Genomic DNA, 22,093 nt, shown 5'->3' on the forward strand with positions numbered 1-22,093 from the left:
ATAATAATTCGATCAATATTAAGTCGATAGTAATACATTAAAATCCGACAGAGCGCTTCTCAAAAAGACCAAAATCATTTGTTTCTTTTTATATCCGAATAAGTAAACTCTAATTGGACTTTGTAAAGTAGAATTTCACATCTTTTTTTCAACAACCGCAAAAATTGTAAAAGCAACTCAATTAAATTTTTTTCCGTGTTCTTACTTTACAGAATGACTTGTGCACGGATTGTTGTGATTCGTAAAATGCGAGATGAAGAATGCCTCTACAGAACTCTTGAATAGCATTTTGAATCACTTGTTAGTATAACCAAATTTTTAGCCTAGGTATTGTTATTCTAGATGGTGTATGTGTGTGTATCGTAATAAAGGTATTTGGTTGGTGTTGGCGCTTAAGCTGATAAAGATCTCAAACCTCGAAAAAATTTGTAGTTACAACAAGCACGATGAGAATAATGATGGTGAGAATAATAATGATGAGTATTTTGTACAATTGTAAGAACGCACACATACATACATTCACTGTATTTTTCAAAAAATATGGATGTTTTATACATAAAAAAATAAATACATAGTTATTTCGCGCACACTTACGTACAGATATTTCAGTTAAAATACAGGCGTTACAAACCAGGCTGGCGGCAAAGACAAAAAAAGTTTTTATTGAAAAGTCATGGCCATGGCTAGTTGAATGCATTCGCTATCCATGGTTGATTATGTCTATGCCTGTGTGTGTGTGTATCTAAAATTAAAAACAAATTAAAAGTTTTCAAATACAATTGCAATGCCACCATCACCGTCACTCTTTGCCGCTATTCAACTGTCGGACTGTTGATTTCTATAATTGATAAATGAGTTTTTTCTCACTGCGGGCGGTTGTTTAGATATTTGGTTGTTCAAGTTGGCAGGCAGCCTGATTGCCAGTCACTCACAGTCGAACAAAACCAGCGAATAATCTAAGAACAAACTACATTTTATTTTCTACTTAATCTAATTACAATGAAATCTAAAGCGCATTGTAAAAAGGGAAAATTATGTATATATGTAAGTATGTATGTGGGCCTTGTATGTGCTTGCTTGAATTTAATCTGATGCTTGTACAAACATTTGAACGAAAATTATACTTTTATTTATTCGCAAGACAACAACCAACCACTGACTCGACTGATAACATCAAAGAAAGTTTGCTGGGAAAATTTTTTACTGTTAATATGCCGTAAAGTTGCCTGCATACATATAAAAGTACACATGTATAGTACAGAAGTTTTTTTTAAAACGTTACTTACCTATGTAGGTATGGAATATAACCGGCAAATGTAGAATTGTAATACAATTAAACCATTTTACTTAAGTACCATTCTAAGTCATTGCAACAAACATCATGATTTTATAATCACTGGTAATACATACATATGTACATAAGAAACACACAGAATGTAAATATAGGATAGAATAAAGGCTTCACATAGGCTGAATGTGTCCATAGTGTTAACCGAAAACCCCCAATTAGGTACCACAACTAATTCCGTCCTCTTGGTAAATACTAGAAGATCCCTAGGACATAGTTTCATTGCTGCATATACTCCTGCTGCATGCCGGTCCTATATTTATTGTTAGTGACAAGGCCTTATTTATAAGCATGTGGCGTCAGAAGGCAGTGTACAGTCAGGGTGCCCATTGTTCTTTCTTAAGAGATATGAGAAACTTTGTGTGTATAAAGCGCATAGAATTTTTACATAATCTAAGACATTTCGCAGCTCCGCGCTTTTGTCCACTCCTTTCCTATATCACATTTCTCCCGAACGGATTGGGACATCTATTGTGCTTCACCCTCTCTTACTAACTTTTCTGTCTTTTCGTCACCTTCTCTGCCTTTGCAACCGAGAATCCAGTAGAGATTTTGGGTCTGACCTGGCGAAGTACTGTCTGAGATTAATGCCTTGATTGGCGCCTTACTATCAATATATATATTTACCAAACTGCAGATTAAGCCCGCTCCCTCCATAATTTCTGCTGCTTTCTTCACGGCTACAATTTTTTGTCCGACAGATACTGCAGTGAACCCGCAGCCTGTAGGATCTACTTTTTTGGATCGAAAGAGTAAATAACAGTCCTGTCCCCTTCCGTGAATTTGGAGCAATCGTTATATATTCGTATGTATGTTCAGACATTACTGCACCCTAACGCCAACTCTTCGGCTCCATTGAGGTCCCAATATCCCTTTTGAAGCTTAGGAACGGGTTCATGTAGCCCGCTCGTCCTATATATAATGTCAATTTATTGCTAGGGCCATACGTTCTGCAATCAAGCTGACCCGATGCCTTAAGCTTTGTTGCAGGTGAACTGTGGGGTGTGCATAATGGCGTGCAATGCTGCTGTCGGGATAATTTTCAGAGCTCCCGTTATGGTTATCATTGATTCATTTTTTGTATAGTAAAGTAAAGATTTGACAATTGCCAATGTAAAAACCCAAAGATGTAGTTTAGGTGATACACCCCAGTTGAACACTCTTGTATTCGCTCTCTCCCCCACATAAGGTTAAGTAGGTTAGGTAAGGTTGAGGGGGCTGCCCGAGGGCACACTTAGGCCATTAGTATTAGGCCCGTTGTGATACCACGAAAATATACCGTTACCTTTCCTCTTCGAACCATTTTGAGGACCTGATGAAAGCTACCAGGTCCTTGACGTCATGCTCCACAACCTGAGCCAGATTATCAAGAAATGGAGCACCCATAAAGCGCTGCCGTGCTCCGCTTGGTGCCGGGCAGTTGCAAATGAGTTGAACCACCGTTTCCTCGTCCTCATCCTCTTTACAACTCCTACAACATCGACGATAAGGTGCCCCTAACCTTTTTGCATGCCGACCTATAAGGCAATGGCCAGTTAGTGCCCCCACAAGTGTGGAAATTGTATCCCTTCTTAGGTTGTACACGTGTCGGGATCTTTTAGGATCCCATATAGGCCAGGTTCCTTTCGACGTTCGACACCCCGGTGTTTGTAGCCATCTTTCGTCGGCTTGACGGTGGATGTGCTATTTTAGCATTAGCTTGCATGTGGACATGGGCATACCTAAGCATTCTTGGCCAGGAAGAAACTGCCTGCTCTGCAATGCAGTTTCCCTCGATGTCCTTTTGTCCACGGACCCATGTGAGGTGTACACGGTTCTGTTGAGCCATCTCTTGAAGAGATCGGCGAAGTCTGAAGGAGAGCTGGATGTCAAGGTCCCTTGAGTATACTCCCCCTCCAAATAAAGTTTCAATTATATTTTGTGTCGTATATTCTTGTAGGGTTACTCCTCCAAACTTAGGTTCATTTAAAATAAGGTCCCATATATTTTCTAGTATATTTGACAAAATCAGTTTTTTCCTCGTTGACGACTAACCCGAATCCATATGCCCAGACATGTACATCCCGAAGCGGCTGATCTATCAGAGAGCTGTTTTTTGATAAGCATCTACCGTTTATGATGACTGAAACGTCATCTGCATACGACATGAGTTTGACTGGCCCTCAGTCAAATCGCCTAAGTAATTTTTTCATAAGTACCGTCCACAGCGTTGGTGATAATACTCCACTTTGCGACGTTCCTTTGCTCACAGATTTTATGGCCTCGCATAGACCCCATTACGACGCTATCATTCTGCTGCTCAACATGAGTCCGGATGAACTTCAATCGAACTGAGGCTGTCGATGATTTCTCGGTTTTAGACATTATTGAAAGCTTCGGAAATGTGCAGAGAAACACCTAGAGCATATTCCTTGTGTTCCAGGGCTTTCTATATATTCATGGCCAACCTATGCAATGCAGTATCGACAGGCTTTCCTTTGGTGTAAGTATGTTCTGCAAAAGAGAATAATTTCTCGTTCATATTTGATATTACACACATATATTAATCTCTCTAGGGGTTTGCGCACAAAATATGTCCAAATTATAGCTCTGTAATCCTTCGACAGAAGATTACGGGTTTTTCCCGCTTTTGGTATTAAGACTACTCGAGCCGTTCTCCAAGTTTACGGCACGTGGTTCAGTTTTATGTAACCATCAAAGTTTGTTCTAAGCCAATCTAGCGTTAGGATACTCGAAATATAACCATTAGAGGACACTCCTGGACATAACCTAATCTGGTAGCAAACATTGGGAGGAGGTCTTGGAAGAGGAGAAAAGAACTATGCAGTTATATATCTTTGTTTATCTACATCAGTTGAGTTCCTCTGCAATAATAATATCTTTTTATGAATTTTGTAAATTATTTCGTTATATAACACTGTTATATGAAAAAAATCATATAGTTTTACTAAAAGTTGCCTTTTTTATTTACAGTTTAAAAAAATAAATATGATATGTGTGAGACCGGCTATATTGAAGAATCATCACAATGGATATAAAATGCAACATAACAACTAAAGAAGCGGTATAGCTCCAAAACCGACTACTCGCGCTACAAGAAGTTCACCTCATTCATTATCGAACTTCTTTGGGTCGGTCTAAAGGAAACGACGCATATGCGCTACTAAAAATTTATACAGAAAAATGATCAAACATAAAGAAAATACAAAAATGTCTAACACGCCGAAAATGACATATAATTCTAGAAATGTAACGGCGTTAGCGATGTGCTTTGAACGACACAGCAGAAGTGCACACGGCTGCCGAAGAGCACTCGCTGATTCAAATTGCACACAAACGAATGCTTACAACAAAACCCGCGTTCAGAAATTCGTTTTAAACTCGTTGCGAAATTCAAACGAACGATTACTCAATATTACCGCTCAAGTGCTAACGCTTTGTTTACTACTGATTGCGATCGCCAGAGCCGAACATGTACGGGAGCTCGAAGTATCCGAAGGTGTTCCTATCGGACATCAAATTGGTTTTATTGGTGAATTTTCGCATGGTGTTGATAGTGGACCGCCGTATTTGATTGTGCCGGTACCGGGTAGTGGTGTTGATAGCGATCTAGCTATTGATCATACAACTGGTGAGATACGGACTAAAGTGTATTTGGATCGTGAAACACGCGCTTCGTATAGCTTGGTTGCGATCCCTTTGAGTGGTGAAAATGTGCGTGTGGTTGTGCGCGTTTTGGACGAAAATGATAATGCGCCAACTTTTCCACAACCAGTTATGAATATTGAATTTCCCGAGAATACGCCACGCGATGTGAAAAGAACGTTGAATGCAGCGCGTGATTTGGATTTGGGTCAATATAATACACAACGTTATAATATCGTGTCGGGTAACGTGAATAATGCGTTTCGGTTGTCATCGCATCGCGAGCGTGATGGTGTATTATATGTGGATCTGCAAATAAATGGTTTTCTCGATCGCGAAACTGAGCCAGCATACAGTTTAGTTATTGAAGCCTTGGATGGCGGCAGTCCACCGTTGCGTGGACAGATGACTGTAAACATTACAATACAAGATGTTAACGACAATCAACCAATTTTCAATCAAAGTCGCTACTTTGCTACCGTACCCGAAAACGCAACCCTGGGCACAATCGTGCTACAAGTATTTGCTACAGACACAGACGCTGATGAAAATGGGTTGGTTGAATACTCGATTAATCGACGACAAAGCGATAAAGAACAAATGTTTCGCATTGATGCACAAACGGGTCTTATATCTGTTAATAAGCCGCTAGATTTTGAAACTAGAGAACTGCATGAGCTCGTTGTTGTGGCTAAAGATCACGGCGAGCAACCTCTTGAGACCACAGCATTTGTGTCGATACGTGTCACAGATGTCAATGACAATTTGCCCACGATAAACGTGATTTTCTTAAGCGATGATGCGACGCCCAAAATATCAGAGTCAGCGAAACCTGGTGAAATTGTGGCGCGTATTTCTGTTAATGATCCCGATTCCAAAGCTGAGTACTCAAATGTTAATGTTACGCTAAATGGTGGAGATGGTCATTTTGGTTTGAATACACGCGATAATATCATCTATTTGGTGATTGTTTCACAGCCTCTTGATCGTGAGTCGCAGTCAAATTACACGCTCAGTGTTGTGGCCACTGATAATGGCACTCCGCCATTGCATGCTTCCAAAACGATTTACTTACGTGTTACAGACATAAATGATAATGCACCTGAATTTGAACATGCCCTTTATCATGCCAATGTTATGGAAGTTGCCGATCCGGGTACATCCGTTTTGCAGGTATCTGCTTATGATCGTGATGAGGGTAATAATTCGGCGGTAATTTATTCGCTTGCTAACACACCAGAAACACATGCAGAATGGTTCCAAATTGATCCACATACGGGTTTGATAACGACGCGCGCTCATATTGATTGTGAAATTGAGCCGGTACCACAGCTGACCGTTATCGCTAAGGATAATGGCCATCCACCGCTCTCATCGACGGCCAAAGTGCTTGTCACAATTCACGATGTCAATGATAATGAACCGATTTTCGATCAGAGCTTTTACAATGTTTCTGTTGCTGAAAATGAAGCTGTTGGACGGTGTATTTTAAAGGTAAGTAATCTAAACTTTGCATTTTGTTAAAGACAGGGCAAGGGAGAGAGCAAAACTTTGTAGTCTCTTATCAACGTTGAGACTATGCTGGAGATTATGCTATACATAAAAATAAAGCGTTTGAAATCTCAAGAAAAAAAAACAGTGGAGCTACTGGGCCGATTTCGTATATTTAAGTTTTAAAATTACATTTACCTGCCAGAGAATAACATAGCAGTGTTTTTAGAAAATAATTTTTATAAAAATGTGTTTAAATAAATTGATTTTTCAACAATTTTACATATTGCCTTGTTGCCATGCAACTGTTTATGCTTACAGAAAATCAATAGACGACATGTTACTCTCTAATAAATTTTTATATTAATCTAGTTTTTGAGTTCTTTGTTGAAGCGGGATTTTTGTTATTGTCTTTGCATTGAAATCCTAAAAAGACCTGGGATCCAAAAACAACCTTTTGCTAGGATGTGTTCCGGATATTAGGGGAACATGCAGATTACCTAGCAGCATTCTATAGTCCAGAGCCCTTCTGTGGACTCACAAAAGCATATACCAGGGAAACCATAAGTAACTGGGAAACAAAACAATTCGGACGTAAGGGGCAAAGACATGCCAAACTGTTTATAATTCCGGCAACGAAGGTATCAGCCAAACTCAACAATATAAGCAGGGAGGGCCAACGAACTCTCACTGGGTACTATACGGACACTGTAGTCTACAATATCCTCTAAGTAAGTTAAATCTATCCAATACACAAATTTGTCTTTTCTGTGAGCTGGAGGATGAAACGCCGGTTCACATGCATGACAGAGACTCTCCCATCTAGGTGGTGTGACTCTTAATCCCCTTGTGATATGGAGTAAAAATCCTGAAGCGGTACTTTGATATATTAAAAGCCTCAACATACAAAATTAGGCTGAAAGTTATGCACAATAGATCTACAGAAAGGTCGTAGCGCTTCCAAGTCTAATAATAATATTCTGTTTGGGGATTCCGTGGCAATTATGTGCATTGCACCTCCAATATAAAAATGTTTCTCAATTTCATACACATAATCTCGGAACCATTCGTACTAATCCGAGACGTTCTAGCGATATGCATGAACACTAATATTTGGGTACCTAATTCATTTTATAGGAAAATATTTCTCCTAGAAATAAGTCAAACACAGATCTCAAAAGAAAATATATGGGAGCCAAAATTAGAAAGACGGGAACTGAATAAAATAACTGTCCACAAGCTTCTAAGAGACATTTCTTGATTCCGCTAAACCACCACCTTATCACCATACCAGCGGTGGTGGTATTTAGGAAAGCCGTTAAGTATATCTGGTTTTATCTTGGCTGAAGTCAAAGATCAAATAAAAAAAAAACATTCCTTACAAGCAAAACATGGTACATAGTCAAAGGTTAACTGAAACTCAATAGAATAAAAACATAGCTCAAGAGATAATATCGATATAATCTAAGCTGCAAACTTGAAAGAAAGGTCCGGAACCGATTAAGGTTTGGTGAAAATTTCACAATTTTTAAGCTTTAAAAAATCACCAACACAGCATGCGAATCGTTTTGATTGAACTTAAGACTGTTATCGAAAAAGTTTCGAAAAGCAAATTATAAAGCAATTGGTATTAGAGGGAAAGGGGTTTATAATACACCAGAAGCAAGTCAAGCCTCTCATAAGAGGCGACTAAAATGACCAAATGAACCGAGGGGTTTTGTAGCGCACCCCCAAAGGAGGGGGGGGGGGGGGGGGGGTTATTGGGGAAGCTTCAATGCAGTGTCAGTTAATCGCTCCGGAGTTGGTCGCGTTTATAACTAAATGGCTTGTTACTGGAACCAACCGGATAATATCCGGCAAATGATCATCAGCATCAATAACACTCTCCAAAACCTTCGGGAGGGACTTTCTCAACTTACTGAATAACAATCGGGTTATCGGTTAGTTAAATAAAAGTTGTAAAATCTAAAGTTAAAGAGAAGGAAAAGTTTTTGACATATTACCAATAAGTTATCGATTTACTAGCGAAAAGTTTTCGATTTGTTCTCGGGATGTAACCAATTTTTTATCGGCGTGTTATCGGTTTCTTATAGGCAAGTTACCAATATTTTATCAAAATGTTATCGTGTTATTTAACAAAAAGCTTTAGATTTTTGTATCAAAAAGTTTTTGATTTGTTACCGGATCATTACAAGTTTGTCGCGTATCGATTGTCAACGGTTCGTTATGAAATAGATACCAACAAAATTTAAATATAAAAAAAGGAACCAATTAAAAGCTCAACGATAGTGTTTCGATAACAAGCCGAGAATAAAACAAGTAAGGAAGGCTAGGTTCGGCTGTAACCGAACATCACATACTCAGCTGAGAGCTTTGGAGACAAAACTGTCTCTTTCATGGATACATATAAATGGTAATGCTAAAAAGTGGAGCAACTTGCCTTTGCTATTTTTCTTCCGTTATCAATTCGTTTTATTTGAATATTATTTTTTTTTAGATATGAAAATTTGGTTAAATTTGAACGCATTTCTTTATCGTTTTTTTTAAAACACCCCTGAAACATTTTCGAAGCGCTCTTATTATGAGTCCGATAAGAGTTCGAAATATGAGAGAAATATGAGCCTCGTGAAAATCTAAACCTACAATCATAAAATACTCATATATGACTCCTATAAGGTGGAAATTGTCAGCCGTATGGCAAGAATGTATTTTTAGCAAAGCAACTTCGAAACAAAATTTGAAATTTTTCATGGCATTTTTTTATTCGGTTTGATTCGGTTGTAATACCGCTATGCCAACAAAATTAATATACTCTGTGAGCTCTGCTCATCTGAGTATAATTATAGCTGCGTTGGTTTCATAGGGTTTCGTAGATGGTTTATAAGTGGTTTTAATTCCATATCGCATACGTTTAGGAAATATCGACCAAATTGTAGACCAAGGCTGACGTTTTTTGGAACGATCTTTCTTCATCCTTTGCCAAATAAGGGAAATCACCATGTAGGAAAATGAACCTAGGGTAACCCTGGAATGTGTTTGTGTGACATAGGTATCCAATGAAAGGCATTAAAGAGTATTTTAAAGGGAGTGGGCCTTAGTTCTATAGGTGGACGTCTTTTCGAGATATCGCTATAAAGGTGGACCAGGGGTGACTCTAGAATGTGTTTGTACAATATGGGTATCAAATGAAATGTGTTAATGATAACTTTAAAAGGGAGTGGGCCTAAGTTCTATAGGTGGACGCCTTTTCGAGATATCGCCATAAAGGTGGACTAGGGTGACTCTAGAATTTATTTTGTACGATATACCAGGCTGACTCTAGAATGTGTTTGTACGATAAGGGTATCAAATTAAAGGTATTAATGAGGGTTTTAAAAGGGAGTGGCCCTTAGTTGTATATGTGAAGGCGTTTTCGAGATATCGACCAAAATGTGGACCAGGGTGACCCAGAACATCATCTGTCGGGTACCGCTAATATATTTATATATGTAATACCACGAAAAGTATTCTGCCATGATTTCGCCCTGCAGAACTTTTTCATTTTCTTCTACTTAATATGGTAGGTCTCACATCCATTTTACAAATTTTTTTCTAAAGTTATGTATATTGTGCGTCAAAAAACCAATCCAATCACCATGTTTAATCCCTTTATGGTATTTGGCATAGAATTACGGCATTTTTTTCATTTTTCGAAATTTTCGTGGCTAGTCGGATTTCTCCCATTTTTAATATCAAGATAAAGTGAGTTCAGGTATGTACTTGAATTAAGTTTAGTAAAGATATATCGATCTTTGCTCAAGTTGACGTGTTAACGGCCGAACGGAAGTACAGAATATCGACTTTGTATAAAAACTGGGCGTGGCTTCAAACGATTTCGCCCATTTTCACAGAAAACAGTTATCGTCATAGAAGCTAATCCCTTACCAAATTTCACAATTTGGTAAACTTTTGTTCGACTTATGGCATTAAAGGTATTCTAGACAAATTAAATGAAAAAAGGCAGAGCCACGCCCCGTTTGAAATTTTTTTTTTTGTATTTTGTTGCACCATATCATTACTGGAGTTGAATATTGACATAAGTTACTTATATACCGTAAAGATATACATTTTTTGTTAAAATTTTTACATACAAATTTTTTTTTATTCTAAGTAGGCGTATTCGTTATCCGAATTTGCTAATTTTTATTAAGCATATATATAGTAATAGGGGTAACGTTCCTGCCAAATTTCATCATGATATCTTCAACGAGTGCCAAATTACAGCTTGAAAAACTTTTAAATTACCTTCTTTCAAAAGTGGGCAGTGCCACGCCCATTGTGTGAAAGTTTACTTATTTTCTATTCTGCGTCATAAGGTCAATGCACCTACCAAATTTCATCTCTTTATCCATCTTTGGTTTTTCGAAATTTTCGATATCGAAAAAGTGGGCGTGTTATATTCCGATGTTGTTCATTTTAAATATTGATCTGAGATTAGTGCCCAGGAACTTGCATACTAAATTTCATTGAGATACCTGAAAACCTACCCAAGTTTTCGTGTTTACGTGTAGACAGACGGACGGACGGACATGGCTAAATGAATTTCTTCCTTCGACCAGATCATTTTGATATACAGAAGTCTATATCTATCTCGATTAATTTATGACGTTACGGGGTACCGTTATGCGAACAAGAAAAACTCTATAAAAACTCATTATGAGTTTTACAATGAGGATATTTTTTCATCAGGGTTAAGAACGCATCCAGCTGTAGCCAAAGATTTTGCCGCGTTTTTTGGCATCCATATGACGGTACACAGAGACTATGCTATAAATTAGCATTGCACAACTTTATAGGTAAACAGCTCACGTTTATATAATACCAAACATTTCACAAGGGCACTCTGGTTGTTTTTATATCATACGCAATTTGATTCACATGAGAAAAATTTACTCATTACGTCGTGTTTCGTTATACATAATTTGTGTCTTAGTCACATGGCCAATTCATCTTATTTTTCGACTCTGTTGTATAACTCACACAGCTCAAATATGTAGTTTCGTTGACCTGGCCAAAAAAAGGTTAATTAAAGTCCCACTCATTAAAATGATTCTTTGCACAAAGCTCAAAGTTCGAAAAATAATGTTTTCTCTACTTAACCCTTGACGCTTCATTGACTTCTTTCATCTTTCTAAAAAATATATTAGCTGCCATAATTGAATGCGAAAAAGACACGCAGGTCTCTGTGAATAAACTCAAAATTATCCATATAAAATTTATTCAGGCATTGCAAATAATAATTATTATTATAATAATAATAATACATAGAATATCTAATACAACAAAAAAGGTCATAATGGGCTCAAGCGTATCCAACGAAGACATAGTTGATTGGCCGTTGAGAAATGTAAAAAAAAGTATTTGAAAAATTGGCTCTTAAAAAATGAATGGTACCAGAAACAACGACTGCTTACGCATGTACATATATATATATATGTATGTGTGTGCTGGAATATGAGACTAAACGAGAACGACGATCAGATTCCAAATTAAAATGCGCGGCAAACTGTCAATAATAGGAACACTAAGAATACAATCACAATAGAAAACGTAATTTTTATTGATACTCCCCGCTGGGGTCGTGCAAACAACTTCTAACAAAAAAATATAAAACAATCATACCATTTGATGAAACTTTTTGATCAGCAAAAAAAAAAGCATTCGAAAATTCATTTGAAATTAAATTTAATTTGATACTGTGAAACGTGCGTATCGAGCGAATGATGGATATGCTAAATTTGCACAATAGTACAACGAAATTAGAAATTTTTCTTGCAACATATTTAGTAAATATGAATTTTGTGTGCACTTAAAGATGAATGATGAAGTAAGGAACTGACTCTTCTTAGAGGCCAGGCAAACGATATTTGCAAGCTGGCAAATGTTGTGGAAAGCGAGGAGAGCTGGGGGAAAATATAGAGATCTGTTGAGGATAAACGCAAAATTAGAACGTTAAAAAGGGTTTCATGGAAAAATTTCTGTGTTGTCATAAAATACTAGAAACATCAAGATTGAGGAAAATCCTATCTTAGGGAGTTACAGTCCAGGGACTGATAAAAAAGGATAAAAGAGAAAGCTAACACAGTAGAGAAGAGTATCTTGAAACGCTATTTAGCGCACACTTCCCATCAGGAGATGATTCTAAAGAATTTCGTATTCACACCAAATATGGAACAAGCAGTACCAGAATTGATGACAAATACCAATATTGAAGGGCGATAAAAATTACCAAATTCCAATCAGCATGTCCAGATAGAATTTTTCCTGCTACGTTGCAGATGGCAGATGAAACGATTATAGAATGGCTTAGAACAATATTTGAGGGTTGTGTAAAACTGAACCACGTCATGAATACCATGAATATGCTCTCAGTGTTTTTATCGTCATTGCCGCGGCTCTCACCGACATCATTAACTCGATTGAGGAAGCACATCTGAAATGGATTAGCTCCTGGTGGTTGGATTAGCTTAAAGTGCAGAATGATCAAGTCGCAATGGGGAGGCCACAAAATCGATAAACAGAGGAACGCTGCAGGGTGGGGTATTATCAGTAATGCTGTGGACACTGCAGTATCTTTCAGGTAGAAATTATAGATATGAAGAAATCAGCAGAGATCCTGGAGGAATCGTGCAAAAGCTGGAGTCATGTCAATGTATGTATGGATAGTAAGGTGGCGATTTAGGCAATAATCTCAAGCAGTTCTTCATCAAGAATTGTCCTTGTATGCAAAGAATCATTGGAGAGACTTGACTCGGGTCGAAACATACAACTATACTGTGTTCCCGGTCAAAAAGAGATAGAACATAACGAAAAGCCCGATGAATTGGCGAAGGATGATGAGTCGATGGCAGAAGTTCGAATCCGTTTGTAAGAAATCAAAAGGAGAAAGGAGTTGCATATGAGCCATCAAGCAGGAAAGGCGTGGACAAAAGCGCAGGGCTGCAAAATTTCTAAGAGCATGCGCAATCCTGTGATGTTAGAATTACAAAAGTTCTTAATATTTCTAAAGAGATACGACCTACGGCTCACAATGGGCAATATGGCTAGGCACTGCCTGCTGGCTTCACATGCGTATACGTTAGGCCACGTTGATCACAGCAGATGTAGGAAATGCGAAGTGCAGGAACAATCGGTTGAGCATATTCAGTGCTTCTGTCGTGCGCTCGCGGGTTTAAGCCTCCAGCTACTAGGGTCGACAGAGTTGCTAGATCTCGAGGCCGCAATTGAGCTTAGGTCCTAGAGAACTTCTAGTACTCGAAAAATGGACAGAGTTATTTTATAACGTAAGTTCTGGTACCTTATTGTGGTTTTACCGTTTGGGCGTCAAACAAATACTGGTAGCACATCGATGCATTCAATATAGTTGAGGTCTTTATTGACCGGCCAGTTTAATCTAATCTTTTTTTATATTTTTTTTATATCATTCACAAGCCTTTTAATTTTCACTGCTTTAAGTCACACAAGCAATTCTACTGTCCCATAGTGCGGCTTAGATGTAAAAAGTCCAAAACTCAGAAAATTTCAAATTTAACTTATTTTTCAAATAAATGGCCAACACGCTGAGGGCAAAAACCGAACACAGTCGAGTGAGAACGAAAGACATATTTCAACTGCTTGTCATTGTCAAAGTTTTTTGTGCATCTTCTGTTTGAGTTTTTCATGAAGCTAAGGTTATTTGCTCTTCTTGGCTTGCTGTCTTAATACAGCCGAATATTGCATTCAGAATAAAATCGCATTTATTTGTTTACAGTTCAAAAAACAAAAACTTAAAGCAACATACGCGCCAAACCCAAATCCACATAATAAAATAACGCTACTGTTTATGTCATTTGTTGTTGTTGATTTTGAGTTTATGTATGCTACTGTTTTTGTTGTGACTATCACTGCTGCTGCTGCTCAAATCGTTGCAATGCCTCACTCAGCGCGATAGTCTGACGAGTTGCCAACAGACGTCACGTTGGCATTTGGCCGATACGATTGCCGATTTTTATAGTTGCGTTTTTTTTTTTTGCTTTGCTTTTTTGGGGCTATGACGACGATTGCAGCATTTTGGGGCGTAGCGCTGCTAGGAGGCATAGGGGCATACAAATTATGCTCACCTTTTGGGCAGCTGCTATTGGAATTTCGGCGAATAAGGATAATTGCATTGGCATCAAGTGCTGTTATTCCATTTTCATTTTCGTGCAATTTTTTCGTTTGCTTCCGAGTGGTGTGTGTTGTTGTTGGCAGTGTTCTTGGTGTTGCTGATGCTACGTGCAGACATTGCTCATTTCAAAAATGTTTATCTCTGCAGGCAGCTTGTTGATTTCTGATTGTTGAAAATACGTTTGGTTTTTTCTTAGGGCGTCTGCTTTTAACGTTAATTTTCAACAAATTCGAAGGATAATTGATCCCGCTGATTATGGCTTCCGATATAAATTTTATACTTCTTTTATACTTGTATTGCAATTATTTTGCATTTGAATTTAAGTTTTTATTATACATTTGTCTGTTGGTCAGTGCTGATTGCTAATTATTATCATATATGATTACTTATTACTTTTTATGTTAGGTGATTTTGTTTTTGTGCAGAAATCAATAATTTTAGGGAACATGATTGAAGGTGCGGATAATAATAGATTCATTGCATTTGAACATATCAAGATTTTTGAAATTGGTGCTTTATATTATGGTTTCAGCTAAGTTCCAGCATAGGATAGGATAGGATAGGTTAGGTGGTAGCTGCCCTGATAAGGATAGCTCACTTGGACAACACGAAGGTCCGTTGTGATACCACATACACCAAAAATAACGGTGACCTAGATCCAGCTACTTAGAGAATCGTTGGGTAGCAACGATAAAGCTCCGAATGATACCGATCTCAACTTTGGATATATCCTCGGGAGATCCAAGTGAGTCGCGACCGAAGTACTTTCGCCTAATTCTGGCAAAAGCTGGACAATCAAGCATAAAGTGATTTGGTGATTCCACCTCATCATCCTCCATACAGCTGCAGCAGGATGGAGTTTCCAGTATATTGAGACGTACCGCATAGATACCCATGGGACAGTGCCCTGTCAAAACCTCAATGACCATTGATAGGTGAGCCTTAGTGAACCCAATTATTTCAGCAGACCTCCTGCCATCCACTTTCGGCCAGAAAGATCTTGCTACCCTGCAAGACGTGGTATACGCCCAACGTTTGCTGAGCTGATTCGAGGCCCAGCTATGGAGGAGCAATCCACAGGTGGCCAGCGGGATCCCGAAGTCCCTACAGCCATCTTCATCCGGTTCAGTTGTACCGATGCGGGCTAAGAGATCCGCTTGACAGTTACCCGGGATATCACTATGGCCCGGGACCCAGATAATCTTAATTGTAAAATAATTCGATGCAATCGCAAGCGAGGTCAGGCACTCCCAGACCACCCTCGATCGCACTGTAGTTGAGCTCAAGGCCTTGATAGCCGATTGGCTATCAGAGTAGATGTTAACTTCCCTAACCGTGGTAGCACTGGATAGCATTCCATCCACCGCATCCTTAATCGCAGCAATTTCCGCTTGGAATACACTGCAGTGATCAGCCAACTTAAACTTGCGGCTTAAATTTAGCTCTTGACAAAAGACCCCCCACCAACCTTTCCATCCAGCTTTGACCCATCCGTGAACAAGTTAACCGGTCCCATGCCCCAGATAATTCCTCTTCCCCAATCCTCTCTCTCTGGAATAACTGGGGTGAAGGTTGTATAGGGAGCTGTTATCGGCATACAGTAGTCCGTTCTGTCCGGGATGAAGTCGAAACTGGTAAGAAGGCTAGAGTGTCCGCGGTCAGAAAGTCTATATCCCATATCACGAAGCCTGACCAACGACCTTGCCGCGGCCGCCTTTCCCGCAATATCTACTGGGTATATGTTCAGCATGACGTTCAGTGCCAAGGTAGGCGTTGTTCTGAGAGCGCCACTGATACCGATCAGCGCCGTCCGTTGCACTGACACTAACATTTTGGAGGTGCTCGCCGTGTCCAGTGCTTTCCACCAGACCAGCACCCCATATAGCAGAATCGGTTTGACCACCATCTCATAAAGCCAGTGTACTATTCTTGGCGAGAGTCCCCATCTCTTTCCGATAGCTCCTCTGCAGCAGTACAAGGCAATGGCGGCCTTCCTGGCCCGATCTTCCACATTGGGTCTCCAGGACAGTTTCTTGTCCAAAACAATCCCCAAATATTTAACCCTATCAGAAAGTACCAACGGTACCCCTCCAATCGAGGGAGTTCTGAAATCGGGCACCTTATATCTTCTTGTGAAAAGGACCAATTCCGTTTTTCCCGGGTTGACCGCCAACCCACATGAATCAGCCCACCTAGCCACAGTATCCAGGTAGCCCTGAAGAACATCTCGCAGGGCGCCCAGAAATTTGCCTCTGACTAGGATAGCGAGGTCATCTGCATAGGCAACCACCCGACAACCATTGACTTCCAGCTCCACAAGAAGCTCGTTGACTACCACAACCCAGAGGAGAGGAGATAGGACACCCCCCTGTGGCGTGCCCCTGCACACCTTCCTCTTAATTATGGCCCCTCCCCACTCCGCTGCGACAATTCTGCCGCATAGAAGTTTGCTAATAAATTCAACCAGAGCCGCCTCGACTCCTAAACCCACCAGAGCTCTTTCGATTGACCCCGGTAAGACATTGTTAAAAGCTCCCTCGATGTCTAGAAAGGCACCCAGAGCATACTCTTTGTGTTCTAGGGACCCCTCTATTTGCTTTACAATCGAATGGAGAGCCGTTTCCGTCGATCTGCCCTTGCAGTACGCATGTTGTGAAGCCGACAGTAACCCCCGAGGTATCCCTTCCCGTAGGTACAGGTCAATCAACCGCTCAAACGTCTTAAGAAGAAACGACGAGAGACTAATTGGCCTGAAATCCTTAGGTGATACATGAGAGCTTCTGCCGGCCTTCGGAATGAAAATAACCCTAACTGTGTGCCAAGACTTCGGGATATAGTTAAACCTGAGGCAGTTAGTATATATGATGGCCAACCAGCGGCAGGAAATCCCCAAAGACCTTTGAAGCTGCGCAGGAATGATTCCATCCGGGCCCGGAGACTTATAGGGCTTGAACGACCCTATAGCCCAGGTTATCTGACTTTCCCGTATTGGAATGGCAGGTACTTCTGCATGGCCAACGACCGCCGACCATGCAGGCGAAGATCCCTGCGCAACTGGGACATCGGGAAAATGATTGTCCAGTAAAAGCCTTAGGGACTCCTCGCTACTCATCGACCAGTCCCCACCATCATCTCTCAGATACCCCAGAGGAGCGGGGTTCCTAGAGAGTATTTTTCTAAATCTCGCGGATTCATTGCAGCCTTCTACGTTTTCGAAGAAGCTTCGCCATGCATCTCGCTTTGCTATCCTTATTTCATATTTATAAATCCCCAGACTCACCTTATAGAGCTCCCAGTCCGAGGGTAATTTACTCCTCCTGGCTCTGTTGAAGAGCCGCTGACTGGACGCTCTTAGGTCGTCAAGAGAATCCGACCACCAGGGCGGCTTGCCCTTCCCCCTGTAAGTTTTCAATGGGCAGGACAGCTGAAAGGCGCTATTGCTTGCCGAGGTGATGTTTTCCACCAGAACGTCTATCTCAGATTCGGACAGGCCCGAACTAATGATAGGCACCTCAGGCAGTAGCTCTCCCAGCTTCCTACAATACAAGTCCCAGTTAGTACTTTTAGGGTTCCTAAAAGATATTTTACCGGGACGTTCTTCGTTCACTGAGAACTGAATATATCGGTGATCAGAGAAGGAGTGCTCGTTGAGAACCCTCCATCCAGATATCCGACCTTCCAGTTCTCTACTAACCTGGGTGAGGTCCAGGAGCTCCTCCCTTAACGCAGTAATAAAAGTCGGGTCATTCCCCCTATTACATATACAAAGTCCCTCATCTACAATAAAAGTAAATAAAGACTCACCTCTAGTGTTGATATCCGAGCTTCCCCAAATGCTATGATGGGCATTTGCATCGGCACCGATGATCACGCCAACACCTCTCCGCCTTGCTTCAGCGGTGATTTCACCCAGTATCGCAGGCGGTGGTCCCACTACGTCCCCGTGGTGCATGTACGCTGGGACCACCCACATTTCATTACTTCCTCGCTCGAGGCAGACCGTGGTTACGTCAGCATTGCTGAAATTAGAGAGAATAAAAGCTTTAATCTCTTTTTTAACAAGCACACAGGATCTAGGCCTACTTGCCTCCCCATGCACCAAGGTGTTGAATTTTCCAGTCCTTAATCCAGAAATCTTACTGCCGTTACTACTCAGCCACGGCTCCTGGACAAGGACTATATCCACTCCGCCTTTTTCAAGGCAGAGCACCAAATTTGCGGAAGCCGCCTTAGAGTGCTGAAGATTGATTTGACGGATTTCCATCAAAAGCGCTCTTCTTCCGCACCCCATCCTTGGCGGATTCGTATTAGTATTGTCCATTCTAAAAAAGTCCCCCCTCAAGGCCGCTATCCGAAGCCGATTGTGTAGTCGCCCTTTAACGATCTCGTGGTTATCTATGCTACGCAGGGAGGCCACGCGAGGGTTGACGCATTACCTTATGAGTAATGCGTTCAGAGCCCGACCGGACGCGAAGCGGGAAAATCTTCAACCGCACCTACACCACCAACTTAACGGCGACGGAGCCGGAACGTACCTTGAGGCCCGCTACGGTTTTAACGGGACGTGGGCAGGTGCAGCATTAGCCTACCAGCCATTTTGGTAGGGTTTCACCCCGACCTACTAAAGTGGCAGAATACCGCACCTACCAGCCCAATGTCATCAAGTCAAAATGTAATGTGAAATCAAAGTCCTAAAACAGTCCAGTTCGTCACCGTTGTGTACCGATCTTGACTCTCCCTCCCCTGAGCTCGGCACAATGACTCAAGGGGTGCGGGTTTTATCGAGTTGTCCTCTCTAGATCCGCCATTATCAGTAGAAGCAGGGGCACCTCGTGCAGGACGTGATAACTAATCACGCGTGACATTCGTCACTATGGCCGGTCTAAGACTGATATCAGTCCCTGATCCAGAGCCTGAAACCACTTATGATATCCAAGCCAAGTATCTTATCTTAGTATCTTAAGTTCCAGCATAGTTTTAACGCAATATTTCAGTTAGTGTGTAAATAAGAACGTATTGAATTGAAAAGAAAAGAGATGGATCGATGGTCATCATATGCATACAGCGGTGGTGTACAACACCAGCAGAACTTCGAATACAAACGCAAATTTCATTATTGTAGTACCAAAGAGGATAAATAAAATAAGAGCCACCAGTCTGCTACGAGTGGCGAGTAACTCGATGGAAATCAAAAAATTCATGCCGAATGTTTTCTAGGAGGGATATTTTTGAATTGTCTCGCATTTATACATGCGGTGTAGGTACCTTTTCAACTGTGACCTTTGGAAAGATAATTAATTAATTAATTAAATACAGTCGGAAAAATAAACACAAATACCCCACGAAAGTGCATAGAAGACATTTTGTGCACATCTCGCAAAAAAAAAACAGCGACTACCTCTTAGAAAACGTCGAACAAATAGCTGCGAGTAACGAGTGACGTCTCTTATCATAATTTATCCTCTTTGGTAGTATGTGTTTACATGGAGAATATTTGACCTCGGAGTTCCCGTATGAGATGTTTGCTGCTCACAGTTAAAACCAAAACTAAAATATTTGGTTTACGCTGTTTTCTTTTTCAATCGTTATAAGCGGGGTTCGTGTTTGCAAACACATGTTCAGCACACACATATGTCGAAAATAAATACTCACAAACTTACTGCTCATGCACTTGAACAGAAAATAAAAAACAAATTCGATCACAAGGCTCAAGTGCGAGCCGTATGAAATGAGCCAGATATGTATGTGTGAGCTTTTTGTTAAAAAATATTTATTCACGTATATGTCCTGCTTCTTTAAAACATATTCGTACATGTGATAAGTGTAGTGAAATTTTTGCGCGGGAGCTTGGACATATTTGACAGAAATTGATTCAGCAGATGGAAGTATGATTGCAATTTTTTTAAGGGTATTTGAAAAATGCTGTAAATATTTCATTTTTTTCATTGAAATGGGGGGCAAAATTAAACTTTAAGGTGGAGTTGGAGACTTACCGCTGCACATAGCCAAACCGCTAGCAGAAATTTCCTTCTAGATATTAAGCTTTGTGAAGATGGTTGTGCTCTCTTTTACACTTGCAAGATTCTTACGTCCCTTGCAAAAGAGGACAGCAATCAGTTTATACTTTTCAGGTTGATCGAAGCAGCGGCGTGCTCCGCCTTAGTACACCGATGATCCTGGGTTCAAGTTCCAGGCAAGCAACATAAAAAATTAAGAAGCAAATTTTTTTAATTAGAAAAAAGTTTTTCTGAGCCCGGTCCTCCTTCGGCAGATGTTTGGCCATCATTTCAATTGCATTTCCGGCATAAAATACTTTTCAGTGGAAACTCATCTCCTTAGCAGATTCCGTTTGAAGCCGGCATAAAACATGAAGGTCCCGTTCAGCTGATTTGAATGAAAAATTGCAACGAGTACGAAGCAAGTTGGAAGAGAAAATCGACTTGACTCTGCGGAGGCATATCGCGTCTTGTTTTTTTTTTATCGAAACTCATATATTCTGTAGCACTGGAGTAAGAACTAATCGCGAGCAGCCTTCCCGATTTGTTGCTTATTCTCTCATTGGCTGCATCTCATGTGCAATATTTCCTTATGTATGCCTATGTAGTAATGCCATCTGCGCCCTTTGTCGCTGTGTAAATATGTGTATAATGTAGTATGCTGCTGTGTTCATGTGTGCGTAAGTTGTTGTGGTCTCAATACCTTCCATTGCCGTTGCGGTTGTGTGGTTGTCCAGTATTTATTTACTAACGACATAGTGACGCATCGAAACTGCTATCATCCCTATTAAGCAATTTTCTTCCAATTTCCAATTGCGTTTTGTATTATTTTTATTAAATTTCTATGCTTATTAGCTCTTCACTATTATTGCTTCACACAAGACTTAAGCGAGAAACTTGAAAGCTATTTACTTTAGCTTCTTTGGAAGGAAGTGCATAATTCGCCAAAGCTAAAATTAAAAGCCAATCATTATGTAAATTTAAAAAAGGCCGTTTATTTGCAAAACTCTTCCATTAACGGCAAATTCAACCAAAATTGCAAACAAAAGTAGTACTACAACAACTTGATTGTCTTAACCCTCTTAAACCGCTGCTTTGCATTTGCCTTTTGGAATAGTTCAGCTCAATTTTGTTCAGTGGAGTTTACAAAATTACATAGAATTACGTGTTGCGGCACCGTGAAATGCACCACCCTCCCACTGCTATGTCTTCAACAGCCGATTTGCGCACATACAAACATATATAAGCTTATAGAATACTCATATATCTATGTGTGTGTATGTATTATTGCTGTCACTCTACTGAATTGCTTACAACTTTTGCTGTTAATTTTCTTGTTGTTGTCGGCACTTTTGCAATTGACTTACTTCTAAGCATTGTTATCGGTATAGGTTTTTGTAAAGAAAAAAATGTGGGAAGCACTTATTG

General features: G+C 40.2%; 1 protein-coding gene across 1 annotated transcript in view; it reads left to right on the plus strand.

Moving 5' to 3' along the window:
* ds (dachsous cadherin-related 1) overlaps nucleotides 1-22,093 on the plus strand; it is a 609,128-nt gene that overhangs the window by 64,112 nt on the left and 522,923 nt on the right. Inside the window, exon 2 of the mRNA XM_067766860.1 lies at nucleotides 4,322-6,487. Coding sequence (XP_067622961.1) covers nucleotides 4,532-6,487 — 1,956 coding nt within the window. The 5' untranslated portion in view covers nucleotides 4,322-4,531. The remainder of the gene's footprint in view (nucleotides 1-4,321; nucleotides 6,488-22,093) is intronic.

Source organism: Eurosta solidaginis, chromosome 2 (assembly GCF_040869045.1).
Source record: "Eurosta solidaginis isolate ZX-2024a chromosome 2, ASM4086904v1, whole genome shotgun sequence".
NCBI lineage: Eukaryota > Metazoa > Arthropoda > Insecta > Diptera > Tephritidae > Eurosta > Eurosta solidaginis.